We start from the raw sequence: 25476 nt of genomic DNA, 5'->3' as shown, positions 1-25476 counted from the left end.
TTGGTTCACGTCATGACCCCCAGGGTTGTGGAGTCAGGCTCTGCACTGAGATTCTCTCTGCTTGTGATTTTTTCTCTCTCCCTCTGTCTCCTTCTCCCACTCCTCATGTTCTATCAGGAGAAGAAGAAGAAGAAGAAGAAGAAGAAGAAGAAGAAGAATGCTTTGGCCCCAATTGCAGACAGTCAGATGGAGTTGGCCTGGGCTGTGGCTGCCCCAGTGATTCCAGAGTGTACCTAGGACTGAGAAAACCTGCTCCGGTGCCCATGGCCTAGTGGCTCAGTCTGACCTTCTCGGGGCCAGGCAGGACACAGCCTTGGAAAGAGGATTGGCTGCACTTAGCACATCTCTCTCTATACCATTTTAAAAAGTGAGTCAGTGCCTTATTTTCTAACCAAACCACCATACCAGAAACAGTGACACGAATTTGAGCCAAACGAGGTAACCGGCCCTACCCTCCCTCACCCAAATCCTTTGGATTTTCTCAGTCACCAAAGCCCTCAGTCCGCTCTGAAGCCTTCTCAGTATACGGGGAGGAGGTGCCTGTAGAATCACTGGGGCCAAGAGGAAACTCACAGCGCATCCATTTTACAGATGGGCAAGCTGAGGCCAAAAGAGGGGAAGGGCTTTGGCCTGGACCACACAGAGCGGTGGGGCCAGAGCGAGAACCCAGCTCTCCCGACATTTGACGTGGGTCTCTTTCTGCCCCGTGTGATTCCAGCCTCTTCCTGTCTCTCACTGGCTCGGGGGCCTTTGGAAATCCAAGCCACCTCTCTGAGCCTCGTTTTACATCCCTGCAAACTGGTGGCAGAGTCTAACGGCTCCGTGCAAGGATTAGATGGGGGCCAAATAAAGCAGTTGTGCTGGGGTAAGGAGCAAGAGTCTGGTTATTTACCGATCGGGACAAGAAAATCAAACTGGCAAGAACCAGCCAGGGTTTGCTGTGTCGCAGAAACATGTCCCGGGGCTGCCGTGCTCCAGCCCCAAGAACATCTTGGCCCAAGGTCCAGACACCTGTTGTGCTCTGAGGCCTGTCCATCCTGCATCTTGGCTCTGAGGCTCTGCCTAGGCCCTGGGGCGACAGTTTGTCCCCATCCTATGCTCAGCTCTGCTTCTTAACTTGTGCACGGTGATACCAGCACAGCCTGCGGCCTCATGGAACATTTTCCTTCCCAGGCCTCTGTGGCCACATCGGCCACCTTGCTCCCTAGACTAGCCCTTTCCCAGGCAGCTCACCAGCGCAGTGAGCACACAGACTCTTGCCCTGGCTCTGCCGCTATCTGGTCTCATGACCTGGAGCAAGTTGCTCAACCCCTCTGAACCTCAGTCTCCACCTCTGCTAAGTGGGTATCATCTGATCCACCCCATTGCCATGGGGCGGCGGGGGAGGGCGGGGATCAAAGGAGCCCACGAGCGACAGAGTGAACCTTGTCTAGTGATGAACGGCCTCCAGTCACTTTGCATCGTGATCCAACAGCAGCCTACGGAGGTTGACTTTGGCCCTCGCTTATGCCTGGGTCATGGGTGGGGGCCGAGCCCGTCCTCCCTGGCATCCTCCCCCACAAAGACGTGGCGGGGATGTGTTCAACAGCTGCTGCCGTTCAGCTGCCAGAGAACTTCTCTGAGGCAGCAAAGTCATTGTAATTGGACAGGTGCGGGCACGTGGGGGACCGGACAGGCAAACAACAGCTGAAGGGGGGTGGGAGGTGGAGCTGAGGTTGTCACTGGACTGGAGTCAACTCCCGGCCGGGAGGCGACCAGATCTCTCAGCCCAACCCCTGCGGTATTCGCCCCACCTCAAGGGGGCGCCAGAGAGACCTGAGGCCATGGCCTGTCTGCCTGACAGCGATCCGCCCACGGCGCACTCCAAGCCCACCTGCCTTGTGTCCAGCCTCGTCCATCCTGCCCGGGGTCCCTGGCTGAGCGGCTGGGGACAAGGAGGGAGGCAGCGCTGGCCGCCATCAGGGATAACTCTGCAAGGTCTTAAAGCACAGGGACTGCATCGTGTCCAAAGACTGCTTCAATCCAGCAAAGCTATTCAGAATAATGAAGGGATTTAGTGGACACCGACCAATCAGAAAGAACGTCAGCTGGACCGAGGGACTGAGGTCCCTTCTTGGACCAAGCACCGACCCTTTGATTATTGGCATGTGGCCATTCCAAGGCACTCAGGGGAGGGGAAGCTGGAGGGCACCGGAGCAGGGGTTGGCCGGGGCTGTGGCCGTTTGCCACCCGGTGTGGAGAGGTTTCAGGATTTTAACACCTATAACCAGTAACTGGATATCTTTCCCGCTTAAAGCCAACTACACATCCTTAGGTAACATCTAGGTTTCCCTTTCTGCAAAAAGAGGGGTAAAACGATCCCCACCATCGTACATCAGCCGATATCCTTCATTCATTCATTAAACAAACATTTGCTGAGTACTCGCTATGGGCCAAGTTCTACGAGAGGTGCTCAATACAGAGTGGACGGAGAGAGAGAACTGTTGCGCTTAAGGAACTGCTAGTCTGATAAGCCCCACGATCAAGTATTTAACTATGTCAACCACAGTGAAGACAAACACAGAGGGTGCTGGGGGAATCGGAGGAAGGAGGGCAATGGGAGAGCTTTCCGGGGATGTTCCAGAGAGGTCCCATTTGAGCTGGGTTTTGAAGGATGCGTAAGAGTTCCATCGATCAACTGAAGAAAGGACGTTCCTCAAAGCGGGGAGAACAGGAATAAAGGCAGGATGACAAGTGGCTGGGGAGGCTCATAGGACAGGACGATGGGTATCGACAGGCACCTCGTCCCCCTTCCCGTGGGACCACTTACCTCTTGTTCAGGAGAGCCAAGCGCTGCCTGTTTCCTCAGTCTTGCTTCCTTGGACTCTTTCTCAGTCTCCCGGACCAGTTGCCTAATGAAGCCTCCTGGGATGACAGAGAACAGGGGAGGGGGCGAGGAAGGTGGAGGGCTCTTGTCCTCCTCCCGAATCTGTTTTGCAGAAGCAAAGAAGGAGACAGCTCTGTGAGTGAACCAGTGGAAGCAAGTGGCCCTTTAAGATGCTCGCAGTGGAACCCGGGGGAGGGGACCCCAGGGAGGACATACATGACTCAAGCGCATGCGTGAGCGGCCGTGGCAAAGCGGATGAGGTTCGGCGGGGCTCTGGGGGGTTTCTGTAAAAATCCAACCCTGTGGCTACAGCCCACTCCACTGACCCAGGGCTGTGGCTTCCTGATGGCCCTTAAACCAGGACCCGGGCAGCCAGGGGCTGGATGCTGGCATTTTACACCAGAAGCAGAGCCTAGACCCGAGACGGCTGGGGTCAGGAGGCAGCGGAGACTCCTCTGCGGACCGCAGCGACCTTGGGGGCTGACACAAGGCCACCCGCTCTGGCCGATCAGGGGGTACATCTTTAACCGGCATCACCATGACTGCTCACGGAGGGGAGTAAAAACGTATAGTGCTTTCTATGGCAGAGCTATACCCTGGTTTAAATAAGCTCCTTGTCAAGGTCCTTGGTGGGTGGCTGGCAAGGACCTGATCACCCCAGCCCGGCTGAGTAAAGGGGAATCCAAAGGAGGTAGGAAAGACGAGGAGACAAAGCGGAGGCCAGGAGATAAGGTAGGTTGGTGCAGACCTCCTTCCGGGGAGAGAGAAGCAGGGAAGTTGAGGGGCTGGTTGACCCCACGCCTCTCTCTCTCGATGGAGGCTGAAGCCATGTCATGGGAGAGAGGGGAGTCTTAAGGCCCGCTCAGCAGATGCCGTCCTCGTGCGATAAACCAGATCAGTGTGGGAGGGGCAAAAGCAACCAGGAGGCAGCCAGGGAGAAGCTTCTCGACCACTCCACCCCTCAGCCTTCCAATTCATCAAATCATGCACGATTTGATGAATGGGGGATGGTGGGGTAAAGGGGATGAATTGTGGGATGCGGGGTAAAGGAGATAGCAGGCATCAGAGAAAGAGACAGCCCTTCACGGTATCTCATGGGAAATAACAAAAGGGAAATAAATAACTCGGAAGAAGGGCCTGATTCCAGTTCTCCATGGTGACAGGAGGCAGGGACCCCAGAAAGCCATCCCCACGGCACAAGTCTGGCAGCCAAGAGCTCTGCCTCTGTCTCGCTGCCCACACAAACCCCAGGCTCATCAGAACTGCCTCGACGATCCAGACGGGACAGCTGGTCTACCCTCATTTCCCCCGCGGCCTACCGAGGCACAGGAAAAGACCCGGCAGTCATGGGAGGAGTTCAAGGAGTTCACGGACTGGGTTAGGGGGGCCACGGCTAACCGAGCCGGCTCAGGGGAAATGGAAGGTGGGACTGGATACACCACAGGGAGCAGCCTGGGCCACCCACGTTGACTTGCCCTCTGAGGGTCAAGTCGGCCCTGAGGATCCAGCCTGGACCCTGAGTGTTACTTTCCTTCTGTTCCCACAGGGCGAGGCGTGATGAGATGGCCATGCTGAGACAGTGTCAAGGCTGAGATGAGATGACGCGGGGCTCTCTGCAGACAGCACGAAATGTGGCTTTATGGACACACAGGGCACATGAGGTGAACAGACACAAGACTGACACACGGAGACACGGGGAGGGGTGGAGAGAAGAGAGATACAGGTTAGCTCTTGGACACAGCCCTGCTTCCGCCCCCGCCAACGCCAAGAACCAAGGTCACGTGGCTGGGCACGGCCCACTGGAAGGACAACGATCAGCATGGAGGCCCCTGGCCATGGAGTGGACAGCGCCCCCCAGATCCTTTACCCTTAACCCCGCACTTTAACTTGTCATTGGGACATAACATATATCAGAAGAGGACCTAAATATACAGCTAAGCGGCTATTCTCCCCTAAAGAATAGACCTATTTAACCAGCACCCTGATGAAGATTAAAACATCTTGTTTTATTTGTTACAAGTTCGAGGACAAGCACATCTAATCTATAGTGATGAAGGTCGGAGGACCTGTTAGCTTTTGGCTGGAAAGGGGCACGAGGGAACTTCCTGGGGTGATGGGACTGTTCTGTATCTTGAACCGGGAGGGGGCCACACGAGTGCGTCGTATGAAAGAATTCACCCAGCTGTACAATCCACTCGCTGGATGTCAATCCTGTCTCAATTCAAAAATAAACAGAACAGGGACACCCGAGCAGCTCAGTCGGCCCAACACCCAGCTCTTGATTTCGGCTCAGGTCACGATCCCAGGGTTGCAGGATGGAGACCCGCGTCGGGCTCTGTGCTGAGCACTGAGAGCGGAGCCTGCTTAAGATTCCCTCTGCTCCCTCCTCTCGGCTCATACACCCTCCCTCCCTCCCTCTCTCTCTCTCTCTCTCCCTCAAATTAAAAAAAAAAAACAAAAAAAAAAAAAAAACTTAAAAAAAAAAAAAAAAGAATGAAAGGCGAGCCTGGGGGGCTCAGCCAGTCGAGCGTCTGACTCTTGAGTTGGGCTCGGGTCATGACCTACGTTTGTTAGATCGAGACCCGCGTTGGGCTCTGTACTGGAAAACATTACAGCCCCCTGACCCTCCCTCACCCCCCCGTCTAAAGTTACTGTCCCCCCCCCCCCCCCCCCCCCTAGGGCAACCACTCTCCTGACTTGTAACACCATAGAATAGTGTGTTTTTCTTTTGTGAGGGTGCCGCGGACTCCATAATTGGATCACGCGTGTTAGGAAAGGACAGGGAACCAAAAGTATTCATTGGGCTGGTGCTTTGGGGGAAACAATTTAGTATATTCAGCATCTGATTGAGAGGCTTGACAAATGTTCACGACTTTTGACCTAGCAAGGCCCCTTCTGGATAACAAGCTCGAGGAAATGATTCTAAAGCAGAGAAGTTCATCACTGGGGGGCTGGTAGCCCCCAACCCCAGAGACACAGCCCGTGTGGCCAGGAAGTAGAGGAGGTTGAATAAACTAGACCCCATCTGACTTGAAGGAATATGCCATGAATCCATTGAGAAGGATACGTAGGAAGCATTTTAGAAACCGCTTCACTGAGGCATCATTTCTATGCTAGACAGAAGACTTGCCCATTTGTAAACATGCAGTGATGATCTCTGAAAAGTTTTAGAGTTTTTCCACCAGAACCTCAGTCCCATCACCCCCAAAAGACCCTTCCAAGACCCGCTGCAGGGTCCCTGGGCGGCTCAGTTGGCGTCCGACTCTTGGTTTCGGCTCAGGTCGTGATCTCACGGTTCGTGAGTTCAAGCCCCATGCCGGGCTCTGTCCTGACCGTGCAGAGCCTGCTTGGGATTCTGTCTCTCTGTCTCTCTCTCTCCCTGTCCCTCCCCTGCACACTCTCTCTGTCTCTCTCTCAAAATAAGTAAACTTTAAAAAGAAGAGAAAGGCCATTTGCAGCCACTAGCTGTGTGCACCCTCAGCCCCGGGCCACCACTACCATTCTGTGTATGGCTAAATAGATCGCCTTTTCTGGACATTCTCTATAAATGGAACCCTAGCACATGCGGTCCTTTGTGCTTCTTTCGCTCTGCATAATGTCTTCGAGGTTCGTCTGCACTGTTGTGCAGACGAGCTAACTGGCGTTTTCTTGTACCCATGGATCACCTCTCGTTTATGGGGTCGGGATGAATGGCGCTGCTCTGAACAGCCACGTAAATCATCGTGCACTATGTTTCCATTTCTCTTGGGTAGATCCCTGAGGGTCGCAGTGCTAAGCCTACAGGGTGACGCTTTGTTTGACTGTTTAAGCCCCGGCCAGGCTGTCTTCCCAAGTGGCTGCACCGTCCCCCATGGGCCACCCGCAGTGTGTGAGGCTCGATCGGGACGCGTGCTCCATAACACGGTGATATTGGAAGGTGTCTGTGTTCCCTCTAGAGATTAGAAGGCAGAGCTCAGCATTGCACACACTAAACTCTCCCAAAGGGGCAAAACCCAAAACGCTCCACAGAAAGCCAAGAGTGGAAGGAAGTACACCAAGGTCTTAAAGGAAGTGGTCAGGAGTGAAGGAGTGGGCGTCTTCTCCTCCCTCCGACTTTCCGCACGTCTGTGCTGGGCGTTGCCCTCGTAGCAGTGTCCCCCTCCCCACCGCCCCTCCCTCCCAGTCCCTTCTGGAAGATGCCCCCCTTCCCAGCTGTCAGAACCACCATCACCATTGAAAGCCAGAGTGTTCATGGTCGGTCTGTGGGTAGCCTCTTTCAGTGACTTATCCATAAGAAGAAGGTTCGCACAGAGTTCAAGGTGATCCTGTGTGTCGCACAGACAGCTGTCTGTCTGTCAGGATGCTGTACGTCCTGGAAGCCGGTGAGGCGGACTGGGCTGGGCTGAAACCGGCTCCCATCATCTCACAAGGGCTCCCCGTGGCCACCTCTTTCCAGCTCCGTGTTCTGTGACGTCACCTGAAGGGCTTGAAATTGGCTATGGGGGTATTTACACCCCAGAAATGGGCAAATGCGTCAGATCAGGGCTTTTGTTCCGGGAGCTGGCCATTAAACGTTTACCAGCACATCCCTGGATGAGACCCCAGGGCCCCTGTGGGGCCTGGCTAAAAGGAAATCTCGAGATCCAAAGATCCAAGGGACCTTGCAACTCTGATGAGGTCACGAGCCCACAGTGAGACCCCGGAAACATGTCCCAGGGCAGACGGCCAAGTCTTTGCCTTGAGAAGAAAGTTCCTCACAGCATGGCCTCTCCAGCTTGCAAAGGCACATGAGAGACCAATGGGGTGGAGAATGGGCACAAGATCAGATCTCTGGGGAGAGGGGCAGGGGAAGGGGAGGGGAGACCCTGGGGAGGCCCCCGAGTGACTCATAGCCAGACTCTGCTCTTCTATGCGCCTGGGAAGCAGAGCCCAGGTTATGAATAGGCCTGACGTGAGGTAGCCTGGCCACCAACCACCCCCCCCAGCCGCCGGCTCCCCATCCAGCCGAGGCCTGGCCAGGCCAGTGGCGGCTTCCCAAGGATCACCCTCGGCTTCAAGGCTCCAGGGAGAATCCTGGCTGTCAATATGGGCTGTCCTCAGCAGGGGCTGCTGGCCTGCCCAGAGGCCCACAGCATAGGGGGACAGTGAGAGAGCCATCACTCTCCGCGTCCTGCCCCTCGGAGGCATCAGGCCAGTCCCAGTGACCCAGGGCCAGGAGCCAGTGCTCCTGGGAAGGCTTTGTCAAGCCTTAATTTAAGTAAGTGTTCTTATCACCACGTTCCCTTCCAGGTCTAAAACTCACACCTGCCTCATCAGCTTCTGTTTTAAGCCCATGAGGAGGCCCCGGATGCTCAGAATTCATGGTATTAACGTCTTGAGTCTCCCCCTTAGGGGTGGGAGAGGCTGGTGAAGGGAAAGGTGATCCCCAAAGCCAGGAACAGCTTGAAACAGTTTTTCCTGAACACATGTTGGATCTGAGTGGCCCCACGGGGCCCTCAAGGCTTTCCCTCTCACCTCCCCAAATGCCCAGTCCTGACACAGCGGCCAGGACTCCGGTGACTTCCCCTGTCTCAAAACACAAGTTCCCAAGTCTTTAGAGATGCCTACGTGGCCCTCAAACCATCTGCCCTAAAGCCTCTCCTGCTCGCTCCTCCTTTCCTGGCACACCGACCTTCTGGAGGCACCTTCTGCGCAGATTCCCGCCTCAGGGCCTTTGCACATCTGTTCCCTCTGCTTCAAATGCTTGTCCCTCTGCGTGGCTCACACCATCACCTCCTTCAAGCCGTTGCTCAGTGTCACCTCATCAATGAGCCTCCCTTCCCTATTTAAATGGAGGCATAGCCACCCCCCCACCCCCGCATCCCGGCACCACCCATCATTTTATCCCGTCCTTTCTTTCCCACAGCATTTACTGCTATCACTGTCCATCATGCTGTGTATTTTTTGTTTAGCTTCTGACTCACCCTGAAGAACATGGCCCTATGAGGGCCTGAAGCTCCGTGTGTTCTGTCCCCTTATGTAGCCCCAGTGCCTAGAACAGTGCCTGGCACGCGCTTAGCTCTCCGTGAATGTGTGTTGAATGAGTGACTGAATGCAGGGGTGGGTAACGATCAGGAGTAAAGCGGACGAGGGACGGAGCGGGCCCTCGGCAAGCAAGCCTGTGGCAGGGACTCCTGACATCCCCCCTGTGCTGTCGGCATCCACGGGGCAGGGGAGGGGAGGGGAGGGCGGGCGGCATGATATCATGGCTCTGCCACCACCATCACACGGTGGGACCCCAGGAAATTCTCTGAGCCTGTTTTCTCAGTGGTAAAATAAGCCACGCACACACCACGCACATGCCCGATCCCCAGTAACTGCTGTCGATCATATTTTCATTTTTATTTGACTCCACGGGTCAAAGCCAGCCTGGGGAACCCAGCATCCACTGCCCCCCAGCCCCCCCTTAAATTCCTGCCGGACCTGGAATTTCTTTATCTTAAGAGCTGTTATCGCATTCACCCCCACAGCGGCACAAGGCGGTTGGCATCTCTCCCATAGAGCAGACAGTGACTCAGAGAGGTTGAGGCACTTGCCCAGGGTCACCCAGCTAAAACGTCAAGCTGAGACCTGCTCCCCAGGATGTGTCCCTCTCCTCCTACCCGTGCCCTGATGTCATCTCAGCCTCACACTGGCGGTGATAAGTGGGGGCCAACCTGGGGCCGCCAGGTTGGGGCTCGGAGGCACCCTATGTCCTGGTGGCACGTTGTGGAACCCCAGGAAGTTGGCTCAAGTAGGTACATCCGGGGGTAGCACTGTGTGTGCTCTGCTATTTGGTTGGCACGTGTCGGGTGTTAGTCCCGGCACCAGGTCTGTCGTAGCTTGAGAATCGAGGGGGTTAACAAATTCGCTCGAGGCCACACGGGAAGGAGTGGGGATGACCCAGTTGCCTAAATCCCTCCTCCTTCCGTCCACCCTGAGGTCTCTGCCCCCCGACCCCGGAAGGGAGGCAACGCAAGCAAGACCGTTGATGACAGTGCCACTAAGATCTGGGCGCTGCTCGGTGCTGAGAACTCGAGCACTCACGTTGTTCACGGTCACTAGCCACCGGATTATAGGGTGGATTCTGTGAGTGACCCCGTGTAGGAGGGAGGGGACGTGCCTTGCTCCCAGCCAGGAAGCGGCGAAGCTGCCTGATGGACCCAGACGGTCTGACTTCAGAGCCCACGGTCGCTATAGCACCCGGGGGTTTCCAGGTTCTCCATCCCTGTGTCTGGCCCACAGCAGCTTCTTGTTCCTTTCTCCTAGCCTCCGTCTTTCACTAGCGCGTTGGGCCACCTCCTCCAGGATGCCTTCCTGACGGTGCCAGCCCATGCCACCCTCCCAGCGGCCACAGCCTCCTGCCTGCTCCACCCAATCACCCCCATCACCCTGCCCTTCGCTCCACCGGCCACACACCTTACGTCACTGCATGGTCCTTCTTTGTTTCGACTTCCATTTGGAATCCATCTTGCCCACAGTGTGACTGGTGAGTGTATTTACCCCCCAGCTAGCTCACCAGGCGCCTGGAGGCAGGCAGAGGTGTTGGCCGTTGTGAGAGCCAGGGCGAGGCTAGGGTGCTCGACATCTGGTCTGACGGTCACACGGGAGGCCGGGCATGCCAGGATCAGAAGACCGTGGGGAGAGGAAGATGCCCCTGAGGTGGGTGCCTTCCATTTGCCCCTTAGACACATCTTCCACAAACTTCCAGCTTCCAAGTGGGTTCAAGGTCACGGCAATCCCCCCACTGGCAGAGATCAGAGGGCACCCGTGCCCTCCCTGCTTGGGGGCCACGGGTTGGCTGCCTCCCTCCACCGGAAGGCACCCTCCCCTCGGGCCGCCCCTTCCTCTGGCTACCCTCTCCTGCTCTGGTGGCGGGTCCCTCCCCTGCCTCCTTGGTCCTGGAGGAAATAGCAGCTCCTCCTGCGGCTGGTCCCGGCATGCTGCACCCAGGAGAGGTCAGCAAATTTTCCTGCAAAGGACGGGATAGTAAGCCCTTCAAGCACTGAGGGCACAGGGTCTCCCTCCACTACTCAGCTCTGCCTTTGCATTGCTGAGGCAGCCCTGGGTGATATGTAAATGAATGGGCGTGGCTGTGTCAGTACAACTTTATTCTTTAAAGGGGGCCAAGAGCTGGATGTGGCCCTGGCCAAATCTGGAAGGACAAGGTCAAGGCTACCAACATCCATGCTGCTTGCTGAGTTTGAGGACCTCTTCAGGCTCTGCTTGCCAGGCAGCCAGGTCTGGGGCCATTTCCCAAAGGGAAGGGCCTCAAGTCTACGGAAGCTGTTGGGGGAGGGAAGAGTGGACGCTTGGTTCATCTTTCTGTGTCTCATAACACCCCACTCCCATCTTTAGACCGCTCTGTCCTCTGGGGTGCTGACCACTAGGGTTGCAGCCCTCAGGGTTCCCTGGCTTTCCGGCCTCCTGTTGAGTTTGTTCAGTGGAAGGCTCTGGAATGAGACCTGCATATGGGAACCACAAACGGTAGAGTATTTATCCCCCTGCTGGCCCTGCTTCCCTGGCCCTTAGTTTGGGGAAAGGCTGTGTTTCTCTATCTACAGCCACAAGCCCCTTGGAGAGGTCCCTCTCCATGGACAGACTGCAGTTACCCCCCAGGCTCTTCTATTAACCTTCCGTGCCTTGCATCAGGCCCAAGGCTAATAGCCCACCACTATCCTCTCTGGATGCTTCAGCACGCTTTGTTGGTTTCCTTAACGCTGCACCCACTCTCGGAAGAGTTCCTTCATTCAAAAGGCTCTCCAATTGACCAGCTGGGTATGCGGTCTCCCGGTAAGACCCTGGCCAATACGGCCAGGGGGGCAAGTAGGTTTCAACTCACTATCACCTCTGACAGATGGTTAGTTTCTGCCTGGAGTGATATATGGGAAGGACTCTGAACTTTTATCTGGGCTCAGTGGAAAAGAATGCTCTGATTGATTATTAATGTCTGCCCTGGGCATGGAAGGTGGAGTGGTGCACCTTTGCTATCTATTTTTATATTTTTTTTCATTTTTCAATGTTTATTTATTTTTGGGAGAGAGAGAGAGAGAGGGAGAAAGAGAGAGAGCAGGGGAGGGGCAGAGAGAGAGGGAGACAGAGGATCCAAAGCAGGCTGTGCTGTCCGTGCAGAGCCTGACTTGGGGCTCGAACTCATGAAACTTCGAGATCATGACCTGAGCCGAAACCAAGAGTCAGACGCTTAACCGACTGAGCCACCCAGGTGTCCCTTGTCAAATGCAGGCTTAATGGACAAAGGGACTCTCATGATTCATACATGATTCAGCCAAGCTCACCCCGACCTGGAGTTTGATGGCCAAAGGGTCATGTAGTATTGAAAAGAGACTTTGCCCAACGCAGGGACACCGTCCCCCCATCAGGGCAAGGGAAGCCCACAGCTAACAAGTAGCTGAGGATTAAGGCCACAGTCGCAAAACCCACATTATCCTAGAAGATGAGAAGAGGGGTGGCTAATGAGAATAAAGGGCAGGGATGTTAGCAGTAGGAAAGAGTGTAAAGGGAGGGAGAGAGGAAAAAGGGAGGCATCGAGATGGAGAAGAATGGAGAAAATGGGGTGGCAGGGGTGGAGAATGCAATGTGTAACCACCATCAGAGATTCCCAGAGGACCAGCCCTTCTCACAAGGAATCTCCTAGACAGAAAGTCAAGGAGTCCTTTCTTGGTCATTTCCAGTGATGGGGAGCTCACTACTAAGTAAAACGTTCAGGGTCTACTCTAATTTTACTCTTCTTTGGGACCAGAACTACAAAGCTCTCAGAGGCCACAGAACCCACATTCTGGCATCCTGGAACAGCCTAGGGTCTTCAACTCCCTGTTCCCTGGGGTCTGCCACGTTTTCTTCCCACCCACAGAGCTGCCTTGCCAGGACAGCCACCTGCTGGCCCCAGTTCTGTCCTCTGGAGAGACAGACAAAGTTTTCCATGTGACACAAGTGGGGGTCTGCCCCCAATCTTCTCATCTGAAGCCTTCAGCCATTTCTCAGGTGATCCTTCAGATCACCGGCCACCGTCCCCCGGGAGATTTCTAGATGGTTCTCTGCTACAGAAGTGGACACTTTTCAGTTCACAAGAGGCTGGCCAGGGTGAACACAGCAGATGCTGTCCTTCAGTGGGCTGACCTCAGCCTTGGAGGTCTCACAGCCAAGCTGGGGCCCCACCTGCGTTTTGTCAAACCTCTTAAGGTGTCAGCTCCCCTTCTGTCCAGTGGGGGAGGTGGCTTTTCTTCACCGGGAATGTGGGAGTACTGGGTGCTCTGTACACCTGTGAGCCGTGACATTCACAGCAGCCCTGTCCCCTATTGTCCCCATTTAAGTTCTAGTCTTTTAGGTTCCTGGACCCGTTTCCAATGGGGGGAGGGGGAGGTGGCTCCCCACACACCACCAGGCTGTTTTCAGACTCCTGCAGGGCGACCAGGAGTCAACTCAATTCAACTCAATTCTGACACTATCTACCTGGAGACAACATCACATTCTGCAGGTAAAGGGCTCAGTCCCCCAAGACCACCCTCCACTTCGGACACCAATCGCAAACCCGAGCCATCACCTGTGCGTCTGACCAACTCTGGCTATAAATCAGAGGTTCCCATGACCCCCCTCCTTGAGTCTGGATTAATTTGCTAGAACAGCTCAGAACTCAGCGAAACATTTCGCTCCCCAGCTCACCCGTTTATTATGAAGGGCTAGAACTCAGGAAGAGATGCGTGGAGCAGGGTCTGGGGAAAGGGTGTGGGGCTCCCGTGCCTGCTCCAGGGGCACAACTTTTCCCAAATTTCCACATGGTCACCAACCCAGAAGCTCTCCAAACACTGTCCTTTTGGGGTTTTATGGAGACTTTATTACATGGTCATGATTGATTAAGTCCTCGGCCACTGGTGATTGAGCTCAATCTCCAGCGCGTCTCCAGTCCCTGTCCCAAGTCCCCAGTCCCCAGAGAGGTCAGGGGTGGGACTGAAAGTTCCAAGTGGTTGGCTCCTTGGCCAAGCACATCCTTAGGTGCTTTTCAAAAGTCAGGGCATTAGCATAACAAAGGACACGTTCATCACTCTCAAGGTTTAGGGAGTTACCAGCCCTGATTTGTAGATGAAGACCGGATATATATGGGAAATATATTTTGGTCATATGAATATCACACCCCGTCGATTAAAACCCGCCCATGCTTTGCACATCAGTGGCCAACAGGCCGGCACCCACCTCCACCCCCTACCCCTTGCCTCTATCCCTAAATCGTGCAGTGAGTGTTTCTTGGAGAAATGATTAGTGAAAAGTCTTGGTTCCTCCAGCACATCACTCTCCTCTCCCTATCTGTGGTTGTCACACCGACGTAGGTTGGCCACATGCCTCTACCAGTCACCGTGTAGCTTGATGAGATGCTAAACCTCGCGGATGGGCCTCCTGGCCTCATGCAGGGGAGGCCCACGAGGTTTCTCCCTCATGCCAGTGTCAGCTCATCCGCAGTTGGGAACTGCCCAGAGTGTGGCATTGAGAGTGATCCCCACTAGCCCAAGGGCGTGTGGTGATTGACTAGTAATGCCTGCTGTGGGCACAGCAATGGCTACATGGGGTGCGTCTGCCAAGTATTTACCATTTGCAGGCCGGTGTTCCCCTGGCCACCTGTGAAGCAAGGAGCTGGGCATACGTCTGCTGGGGGGGGCTCTCCTGACTGCTTTTGGGGTTTGAGTGCCCCATCAGAGGGCTGTCTTCCTACCCCTGCTGTGTTGCTACGTTGAGCTGTGCCGTGGAATACAGCACCCAGCAGCCGCAGGGTGGCTAGTTAAATTTTAATTATTTAAAATTAAGTTAAACCAAAACATCACCTTCTCAGTCACCCTAGACAGACTTCAAATGCACAATGGCCCCATTTGGCCAACAGCTACCATGCTGGACAACACAGGTACAGAACATTTCTATCATTGCAGAAGTTCTATCGGATCACATTGGGTTAGGTCAGTGGTTTTCGCTGGGTATCATTGTGCCCATCAGTGGACTTTTGGCATTTCCTGAAGACATTTTTGGTTGTCACAACCAGAGGGGACCAGTGTTAGTGGCATCTGGTGGGTAGAGGCCAGGCACACTGGTAAACATCCCACAGTACACAGGACGTCCCTTCCCCCCCTCCCTGCCCCAGACACAGCAAAGAATTACCCAGATCCAAGTGTCAATAGGGAGGAGGTTGAGACACCTTAATCTAAAAAATCCATGTGAAGTGGAGAAGGGCATTAATGGGGAGACAAAGGGCAAAATCATCTTTCTTTGTTATCAATAGCAAAGAACAATAATAGAAAAAAAAGAGAAAACGAGGTGACCCACTGTTGACAAAAGAAGAGAAGAAATTCCCGGACCTATCACCACTTAGTAGCTCTGTGCCCTTGGACAGTCACTAAACCTCTCTGATTCTCAATTTCACCCCCTTCCCACTGGATTGCCAATGGATTAAGTGAGGCAAGGAGTGTGAATGGGCTGTGTCATCTGTCCATCTGAGGCAGTGTGGTATAATTTATTATCTTAGCTCCTGTTGTTTAGTATGCCAGACTAAATACACAGTCTCCGGCAGAAAAGAAAAGTCCCAGTTTAATTTCATTCTGCGTGACCTTGGGGCACGTAAACGTCTATATCTCACTTCGTGATCTGTAAAATGGGGCTAACAACTCCAGCCCAAGCTCCCAGGAATATCCAGCACCAATGAGACACTTAATCCCATTGAGCAACCGTCTCGCTCTCTCAACTCAACAGCTAATCCGGTTGCCCTCCGTGAAATCGAAACTCAAACCCCAGCTGGGACCCAAGAAACAGCTGAAGAGGCATTCGGTCTTTGATGGGAGGAGGTAAATTCCCTTGGGACCCAAGAAACAGATAAATTCCTGTTTCTCCGAGCGTGAGGGTTGGCCCGGTGTTCGGTGACCCCACCTTGCGGATTCTCAAGGATTTTTCCTCCGTGGCCAGAAACTGTAGTTCTTAAAGGTCACGAGGCGTTAGGGAGAGGTTCAGTGCGAAGCAGAGCAGGACAGGAAAGTCACGGAGTTGGGTGAGTCACGCCCGGGGTGAGGGGTGATTCAGATGAAGGTGATGGTGCTTCTGGATCCTTCAGACTGAATGGGGGCGGCGGTGGTGGTGTGTGTGACACAGAGAGTCACACATCTGCCTTGAGAGTTACGCGATATGCCCCCTGCCGACCCCGCTGTGAGCTCTCATCCCAAAGACCTTGTTTGGTTAATAACGTTCATATTTGTTGCCTCTGTTGACACGAGACCTAAGCTTTAATCCTTTCCTTTGAGGCTTGGAGGAGGAGGAGGATGGACAGGGCTTTGGGGGTGGGGCTAACAGGGCAAATTAGGTTACTATCCCCAAAATGAGGCACCCCAGGCTGCTCCCCAGGTGTCAGCCTGGAGGATAGGGACTGTTTTTAAATTTCTGTTTTATTTATTTTTGAGAGAGAGTGACAGAGACAGAATATGAGTGGGGAGGGGCAACAGGCAAAGGTGACACAGAATCCAAAGCAAGCTCCAGCCTCCGAGCTGTCAGCACAGAGCCTGATGCAGGGCTCGAACCCACAAACCGCGAGATCGTGACCTGAGCCAAAGTTGGACGCTTAACGGACTGAGCCACCCAGGTGCTCCGAGAGCAGGGGCTGTTTTGAGCCTACCACCTGTACTGCAAAACTGTGTGACCTTGAGCAAGTTGCTTCCCTTCTCTGTGCTACAGGCGGGCCTGGGTCTGACAGCACCCCATGGCCCTCCACTTGTCTCAAACCCACGTTCTCCATTTTTTCAAATAATTCAATTTCACACAGCTTCTTGTGGCGGAAGGGTACCGTGAAATGACACGGAGGAAACTTAAATGCATGCCGTTCAGTGAAAGAAGTCGATCTGAAAAGGCGACATTCTGTACAATTCCAACTATAGGACATTCTGGAAAAAGCAAAACTATGGAGAGAGTAAACGGATCAGTGGTTGCCAGGTTGGGGAGGAGTGAAGGGTGAACAGGAGGAGCACGGAGGAAGTGAAAATCCCCTGCATGATACCATGTCATTATACTTTTGCTTAAACCCGTAGAAGGTCCAACACCAAGAATGAGCCCTAATGTGGGCCACCTGGCTGGTCCACCCAGTTAAGCATCTGACTCTTGCCTTCAGCTCAGGACGTGATCTCACGGTTCGTGGGTTCGAGCCCCATGTGGGGCTCTATGCGGACAGCATGGAGCCTGCTTGGGATTCTCTCTCTCTCTCTCTCTCTCTCTCTCTCTCTCTCTCTCCACCTCCCATGTTTGCTCACTCTCTCAAAATAAATAAATATTTTTAAAAAAATGAGCCCTAATGTAAACTATGGGCTTGAGGTGATAATGACGTGTCCATGTAGGCTCATCATTGTACCAAATGTCCCACGCTGGTGGCGGATGTTGATGATGGGGGAGGCTATGCATGTGTGGGGACACGGGGTCCATGGGAAATCTCTGTGCCTTCCCCTGAATTCTGCTGCAAACCTAAAACAGCTCTAAAAAATAAAGTTTATGAGTTAAAAAGATTAACTGAAATTAATATAACACCGTATGTTAACGAACCGGAATTCAAGTAAAACCTTAAAAAAAAAAAAAGAAGGACGTGCCGTATCCCACAGCAGCTAACCTCCTGCTTAAAATGGACGGTTGGGACAGCGTTTTTCTCCACCAGGCCAGTAAGCCAGGACCCACTGAAGGGCTGTCTCATCACGGCCCAGGAGAAACACAGCTAGAGTTCCTGACCTTTTGGCAGCTTCAGGAAGTCCCTCTGGCTTTTGGGCCTTCTGTTCTCTTCTCGAAATGCCACCAGAAGGGCTTGATCTTTCCCCCGGCTGACACCGGCCTTGGGATATTTTGCAATAATCAGGCCTGAATAGAGGTCCGTGTGTGTGTGTGTGTGTGTGTGCGCGCGCGTGTGTGTGTTTCTTCTTTGTGTGACTATATGTTGACCTCTGACACAGGTCGGGGTTGGGGGTGGGGGGTCCCAGGCAGCCCCCCTCTGTGGTTTCATTAGCTCATGCCACAGGAAAGGCAGCTCTCCAACTCATGGGCACCGAGCCACCTGTGAGGTTTGAAATCTGCGGATTCCTGGGCTCCTTCCCCCAAGACGGTTGGGCAGGTCTCACACAGCACCTCGGGAATCTGCATTTTGAAAGGCCCCCAGGTGAGGCTGAGGAAGGGAGAGAGACTTGGAGAAATCCTGCCCCGATGTCGGGTCCTGGAAGAAAGCTCCGGGATAGTCCCACCCAACCCCCCTCAGGTCTGGAAGAGGAAACTGAAGCTTAACTGGGGAGGGACTCGTCCGAGGTCACAGAGTCGGCAGAGCCCAAGCTAGGCGACTCAAGGTGACCAGGCCTGCGTGCAGGTGGCACCGGGTATTTACTAAATGGTGACAGGGCACTCCCTCATAGGTCAGGGGGCTAAGAGACCCTGTTCGTCCTCTTCCTCGCTCTCTCCCCAGCCCGCCTTCTCCTTCTGTTATTTTCTAGAGCTCACTCATAGCCTCTGCGACACAGGCCCTCCCCGAGCCCCGTGGACATATTGCTCAGCAAACACAGCTAGGATCAGAAGCAAAAACAACACCCAAGGAAGCCACCACCCTGCTGGACACTAGACGCTCCAGAGGGACCCTCAGCCACCATGAGCTGGTGCACTGAACAGGGCGGGCATCTTCCTGGCCTGGCCACAAAGAGAAAGTCACAGCCCAGTTTTCCGGGCCCTGTGGGACGGAAGCCCAGGCCCCGGCCGGGTCAAGGCCAGACTGGGCGGCTTGGAACCAGCTGGGCTTTTTCCTCCCAGCCGCCTCTACAAGAAAGCAGCACAGAAGCCGTGTCCCTGCCGTCCGCAGCAGCTGCTGATGTCTTCCGGACCCCCAGGGAGGGAGGTCTTGTTAGCCTAAGGCCCCCTCTCTGTCCCCCCCACCCCCCTCGCCCCTGCCACTGAGGTCTGTGCAACTTCTCCATTCAAACAGACGCCTGATACAAGGCGTCCCCGATAAAGCGCCTCCTGGGACAGAGGGTCAAGTCAGCGCCGCATGAAATTCAAGCTTTTGTCCGGGAACCACCATTCCCCTCCCCCACCACGCACATGGTTATTTAAAATCAAAAGCCACTACCATTAAGGCTTGTCCTCCACAGGGTTGGGGACAGGAAGAGTCACTCCCTGACCGTTAACTGACGACCCCTTACGCAGAAATCAGTGGTAGCGGAGGAAAAATAGGAACCCAGCAGACATACGTCGGCTAAGATTCCAAAGTGGAGGGTATCCTATGACTCTGAACATATTTTTAAAAATGGCTAGCCAACGGGTGGGTCCCGACAGACAAGGGGGAATCTCTGAAAGAGTCCGCTCGTCCTGGCGTTTTGTTCTAAAATGACTTCCACGAAATGCTCTTGCTTTCCAAGCGGACGATTCGGGCTGTCGGACGCGACCCGGCTGGAGAGGCCCTCAGTAGGCCCACCGCAGGGCCAGACACCCACCGCCCCAGCCCCCAAAGGCACATTCTGGAAAATTATGCCCATCAGCTCGCACGCAAGCTGCCCATCGTAACACCCGGCCCCACGGTACCTTTTCTGCACGAGGCCACAGGTCACAGGCACCACACTGGCCCGAGAGGTCTCCCCGGCTGGCAGTGCAGAGACCCCAACAAGCCCGGACAGCAGGGGCGAAGGAGAATTGCGAGGAACACCCCCACCCACACCCTCACACACATCCCCTTCCCTGACTGCTCCTCCCCGTCCCCACACCCTCCCTCTGCGCCAATGTGATGGCAGCAGCTGAGCAGACAAGTCATTTCTAAAATTAGCCGGTGAGCCCCAGGTCTGGCCGGGAGACGGCAGCCCGGGGTGGCCGTTGACCAGGCATCGGACAGCATGGACATATTTGGTGGCGCGGAGCAGGGGAGGGGACAGCTCCCACGCAAGCACATTCTCAGCCGTCATCCCTGTCCCCAGGCAGGCCGCACACTCCGGCCTCGGCCCCACACAGATAACCACCGGAGGCCGCAGGGATTGGGCGAGGAGGAGAGCCGGGCCCCACACGCCAGCGGGACTCTGGAAAAAAATAACCGGAGCGAGTTCTGCCGCCTTGTGGTGAAGAATCGATGCAGGAAAACACGCGTCACACTCCAGATGCCATCCCGGGGGCTTTCCTGAGCTCATTTACTATTCCCGACAACCCCGCACCAGGTAGGGTTTTCCCCACTCTCGTTTGACAGAGGGGGAAACTGAGGCACAGAAAGGTCGACCAACTGGCCCACAGCAGTGGAAAGCCGGGATTGGAACCCAGGCGGTGCTGGCCCCAGAGGGCCCAGTCTTAAATGCTGCATCCAACAGGATGCAGTAAAAAGTGCTTTGTCCGGGGCACCTGGGTGGCTGACGGTTAAGCGTCCGACTTCAGCTCAGGTCATGATTTCACGGTTCGTGAGTTTGATCCCCGTATCTGGCTCTGTGCTGACAGCTCTGAGCCTGGAGCCTGCTTTGGATTCTGTGTCTCCCTCTCTCTCTCTGACCCTTCCCCGGTCACACTCTGTCTGTCTGTCTGTCTCTCTCTCTCTCAAAAATAAATAAATCTTTAAAAAAATTTTTTTAAAAAGTGCTTTGTCCGCTGCCCAGAAGGCGCAAAATAAGAATGCCGACAGATTTAGCACATCACGCAAGATCGCGCAGCTCGCAAGGGACTCAAATCTAGGTCTTTCTGATTCCGAAGCCCACGGTCATTCCATTCAAACATGACATGCTGCTTCTCTTAAGAAACACTTCAGCCGGGGCGCCTGGGAGGCTCAGTTAGGTTAAGCGTCCGACTCCTAATATCGCGATGCTCAGGTCGTGATTTTACAGTCCGTGAGTTTGAGCCCCGAGTCTGGCTCTGCACTGACAGTGGGGAGGCTGCTTGGAATCCTCTCTCTCCCTATTTCTCTACCCCTGCCCCCCACACTCTCTCTCTCACAAAAATAAATGAGTGAATTAAAAAAAAAAAAAAAAAGAAAAAAACACTTCAACCAGTAGTATATGTTACTTTTTTACCCCTGTGGCTGATAGAGCAATCTATTCTCAGAGTACTTCCTTCCTTCTCGGTGCTGACAATTAGTAAAATGTTTACTGGCCCACCTGGGTGGCTCAGTCGAATCCTGCTTCTGATTCTGTGTCTCCCTCTCTCTCTGCCCCTTCCCCGCTCGTGCTCTCTCTCTCTCAACAATAAATAAACATTAAAAAATTTATTTTTTGAATGTTTACTCATTTTTGAAAGAGCACAAATGTTTACTCATTTTTGAAAGAGCACAGAGACAGAGCACAAGCAGGGGTGGGGCGGACAGACAGGGGGACACCGAATCCGAAGCAGGCTCCAGGCTCTGAGCTGTCAGCGCAGAGCCCGATGCGGGGCTCGAACTCACAGACCGCGAGATCGTGACCTGAGCTGAAGCCGGACGCTTAACTGACCGAGTCCCCCAGGCACCCCTGAACATTAAAAAATTAAAATAAAATGAAATAATAAAATACAATAAAATGTTGATTTATTGTTGAGAGAGATAGCGTGCATGTGCCAGAGTAAGGGAGGGGCAGAGAGAGAGAGAGAGAGAACACATGCTTCAGTGGCGGAGGGGCAGAGAGAGAGGGAGACAGAGATTCCAAAGTGGGCTCTGAGCTGACAGCAGAGAGCCGGATGTGGGGCTTGAACTCACGAACCACGAGATCAAGACCTGAGCCAAAGTCCGAGGCCTAACTAACTGAGCCACCCGGGTGCCCTGAGAATTAGTGTTTTATTGGAAGTTCACGGAAACGCTTTTCTCTTGACATTGAAACTTGACCCCACCCTCACCCCCGCCCCCACACTCCCACCAGCTCCTGAAGCATCTTGGTGCTTTTCTGTCCCGTTGATCTTTTCTATCTTCTCGTGGCTGTCGGTCTTACACGGTGGGGTGGACACGCAGAAATAGCTCTCTAAGTCTGGGCCGGGGGTCTCCGTCAGCCTCAACCTACAGTGATGGTTAGGTTGGCCTGAAGGCAACTGAGTCCCGAGGGCACCTGGCACGTCAGCATCATCCCCCTGGTACCTGTGTTGCTGGAAAATCCATCAGGACAACTAAGTATTGCCTTGACCGCGCTGTAATGTAGGGCAGCCCCCGTCAGCAGTAGTTTGTCACCCGGCTGAGCATTTGTCTCCGGTCTCCAGGCTTCCATCCCAAGGCGGGCAGGACAGCACGAGAATGTGAAGGCACTGTCACCAAGGGCCCCGGAAACTTGGCCCCTTCTGGTGTTTCTGGAGCACAGACCGTCCCGAGTGGCTGTAGGTCCTTTGCAGCACAGACCACAGACCAGGGAGCCGTGAGTGTGCACCCGTGCCCTGGGGGTGCCAGGTTATCCCCCCGGAGACCTGGCCCTGTCTTCAGTTGGTCAGTTCTGGGTCCACAGAATGGCCTAGGGATGGATTGTGCCATTTTACTGGGGCAACTGACTTCAGCCTCCAGATCCTCCTTCTTTTTTTGAGCAGGACCCTTGTGGGGGGCCCATCTCTTTTGCCCCTGGGGATGCCACATTCTATTCATCGTCTCCATACGGCCTGTGACTCGGGGGCGCCCAGTGCGCCCCACCTCACCGCATGCTAGGGTGATTGCTTCCACCTGGCTTGTGACGGCTGAGTGTTATCCCCCAGCCTGTGTCGTGTGGGGCTCCCATCATCCTCAGTGTTCTTAGAGAACTGTGTGTGTGTGTGCGTGTGTGTGTGTGCATGTGCTGGTAACTGGAGAACAGTCCTGTGCATCTGAGCGTCATGGTCCCCACAGGGATGCAGGGAACGGTCTGCGTCTGTGTCTGTAAGTGGCTGGTACACAGCAAGTGCTCCATAAGTGCATGTGGAATAAATCGCCAAATGTACGAAAACTGGACTGGAGCAGGTGTCCCGGGATCTGGTCCCGCATCGTGCATTCTCTGGATGCCCGTCTGTCTGTCTGTCCATCTCCCACTAGTCTGTAGTCCCGTGTTCATCCTGGCTACCCAGCACCAGACCAGGCACTAAGCAGGTGCTCATGGAATCTTTGGTGGCTGAAGTAAAACCAGTGAACAGAAGACTATATAGCCCGGAGTGTGGAGGGGAGAGAGATCCCTGTAGAAGGACCCCCAAAGCCCACCCCCTGGCCAGGGTCTGGAGGTGGTATGTGTGCCCAGAGCTCTGGGTGTCAGGGAAGGGCACAGGCTTTGGAGCTGGGCCCAATCCTGATCTCAAAGAGGTGTGTTCATCTCACTGGGCCTCAGGATTCCCTTCTACAACATCAGGATCCTTGGGCCACTGACTGCTCTAGTCCTTCATGGCCCATGGTAGGTGCTCAGGGAATGTTTGTTGAGTGACTGAATGACCGCATGTAGATCTGTAAAGGCTCCTCCTGACTCTGCACTGCCTGCAGAAGCAAGCCAGCACCCACTTCTTAGTGGTTCTGGTGGCCTCCGGGCCACCCCCGGTGGGTTTTCCGGCCTTACTTGGTACGTCCCTTCAAGCGTGTCCACTTCTCTGTATTCCTAATCCCTTCCTCCTCGGTCTACCGTAGGAATTCTGGCCAGTCTCCCCTAGCATTTTCTGTGCTCAGAGGAGCCAGGCTGCAGGGTCCTTGTCAGGGTAACAACCCTGCAGCCCCGGAGAGTGGCCCTGAATGCATATACCCTCCCATATCCGGCCTTGCGGCCCCACTCCCCTTGCTCTAACACCCTCGGTATCCAGTCCCTGGAAAATGTCTCCCTGCCCCTGCCCATCCATGTTCGCTCCGTCTTGCAGCTGCATTGGCGTAGAACTCCCTTCCTCCCTCATCAAGCACTTCCCCAGCGGGGGGATGATGGGGCGTCACCCTAGCCAAAGGCCTAGTGGCGAGGAGGTAAGGGAGGGGCAGATCCTGGGGGTGGGGGTGCTATTTCTCCATAGGAAGGAGTAGAACACGTCTGCGGCCTCGGAGAGGTCAGAGGAATCTGGAGGTCCAAGAGTTCCAAGGGCGTCAGCTCGGATGTCCCCATCCCGTGTGACAAGGTCTCATTCTTCCCCAAGCCGAGCGTGCCTTGGCCAAGCGGACAGACCTGCCTTGGGAGTTTAACCACCTTTGGAAGTCACCTGATCTCATTCCTGGGTCCTAGGTCTGGTCCTCGTTTTCCTTCCCGCCCACCGTGGATGTGGCCCTCTCAGTCTGGCAGCTGGTTCCTCTCGGCTGTTTATCTTTCCCTAAAGCATCCATTAAGCTTAGCGATAGCCGCCCATCGCATCGTCCCCCTGTCCGGTAGTTACTGTCCCTCCCACTTTTCGCAAACTCTTTGTTGCCCTAAATAAAGAGGTCGACGGAAGCAAGCTCGAAACTGGCAAGTTCATTCAGGGGTTGCGGACGGATTGCAGTTCTGGACAAGCAAAAATGGTAGCGAGCTGCAGGCGAGCCGGCTGGGGGTTTGGGATAAGTTACGTATGTTTCTTTTAAATGTTTATTTATTTTGAGTGGGAGAGCACAAGCAGGGAAGAGGGAGAGAGAGAGGGAGAGAGAGAGAATCCCAAGCAGGCTCTGCACGGTCCGCGCATTAGAACAAGGCGTAAGAGACCTAGGATATCTTTGATTGGGCAATACGGGTGGAATGGGGTTTTGTCCGAGTCGGATGCGCTTCCGGAGGGGTTATGAGATCCTGTCTCCCGTGACAACAAAAGACGAACTGCTGTTAGCACTGAGATGATAAAGGAGGGGGAAAACACAGACGCTCCACTGGCATGTGTATATCGAATAATGCAGCCACAGTTAACGTCGTGGCAAAGGTGGGTTACGGGTGAGAAGGCAGGTGCTGTGTCTGTTAGCGTCTATCGAGGAACAGGCCTATTAGGATTTGTAGACTCAGGCAGCCTCCTAACGAGTAGCCAAAGTTTCATCATGCTGAGATGTTGGGCGGAGTGGGGAGGTCGATAACGGATTCATTAATAATTTTAGGGAGTGGGTGAGACTTTCGGAGGTTGGTCATTAAATTCTTATAGTTGAAAGACGATGACGGTTTTTTCACATCATTGGTCACAGTTAGATTCCATGTAGGAGTGATGAGAACATGCACTGTATTAAGTTTCGGTACCCTATTTGTGATTAGCTTTTGTAAGTGTTTCGTCAAAGCCTTCTCCAGTTTATGGTGGGTTTGGGTTACGCATGGGTTAAGCGTCAAGCCCGGCGTGGGGCTTGAACTCACCAACTGTGAGATCCTGACCTGAGCTGAAAGCAAGACTCAAGACGCTTAACCCACTGAGCCACCCAGGTGGCCCTGGGATGATAGGCTGTATTTGTGGGCAGGGAATGTAACAAGGGGGCAGTTCACTCAAAATGCGCCCCACCCCCCACTAAAGTGAACGGAACCGGTGAAGCCACACGAAGCTGCGTTCAGCCCGGCCCTGAGTCATCCCCCTGCCCCCACCTCTGGCAAAATTCGCCAAGGTAGATATGGGACAAGCTTGGACCGATGCCTCAACATCCAAGAAGATTCCCACACCATCAGTCTTCTGTAAATCAGTGTTATCCTCCTGGGGGCACATGCTCGAGGTTCCTTTCCAATGTTGTAGTTCTTTTTTTTTTTTTTTTTTTAAGTTTATTGATTTATTTTGAGTGAGAC

At 54.2% G+C, this 25476-nt stretch overlaps 1 protein-coding gene across 1 annotated transcript in view; it reads right to left on the bottom strand.

The window, feature by feature from the left end:
- The window catches only part of MYO18B (myosin XVIIIB), a 240850-nt gene extending 237444 nt beyond the window's left edge, over positions 1-3406 (bottom strand). Inside the window, 2 exon segments of the mRNA XM_049619573.1 lie at positions 2810-3029; positions 3285-3406. Coding sequence (XP_049475530.1) covers positions 2810-3029; positions 3285-3406 — 342 coding nt within the window.
- Positions 3407-25476: the final 22070 nt, after the last annotated feature.

This window comes from Panthera uncia (genome assembly GCF_023721935.1).
Source record: "Panthera uncia isolate 11264 chromosome D3 unlocalized genomic scaffold, Puncia_PCG_1.0 HiC_scaffold_8, whole genome shotgun sequence".
Lineage (NCBI taxonomy): Eukaryota > Metazoa > Chordata > Mammalia > Carnivora > Felidae > Panthera > Panthera uncia.
This window is presented reverse-complemented; position numbering and strand designations above follow the sequence as displayed.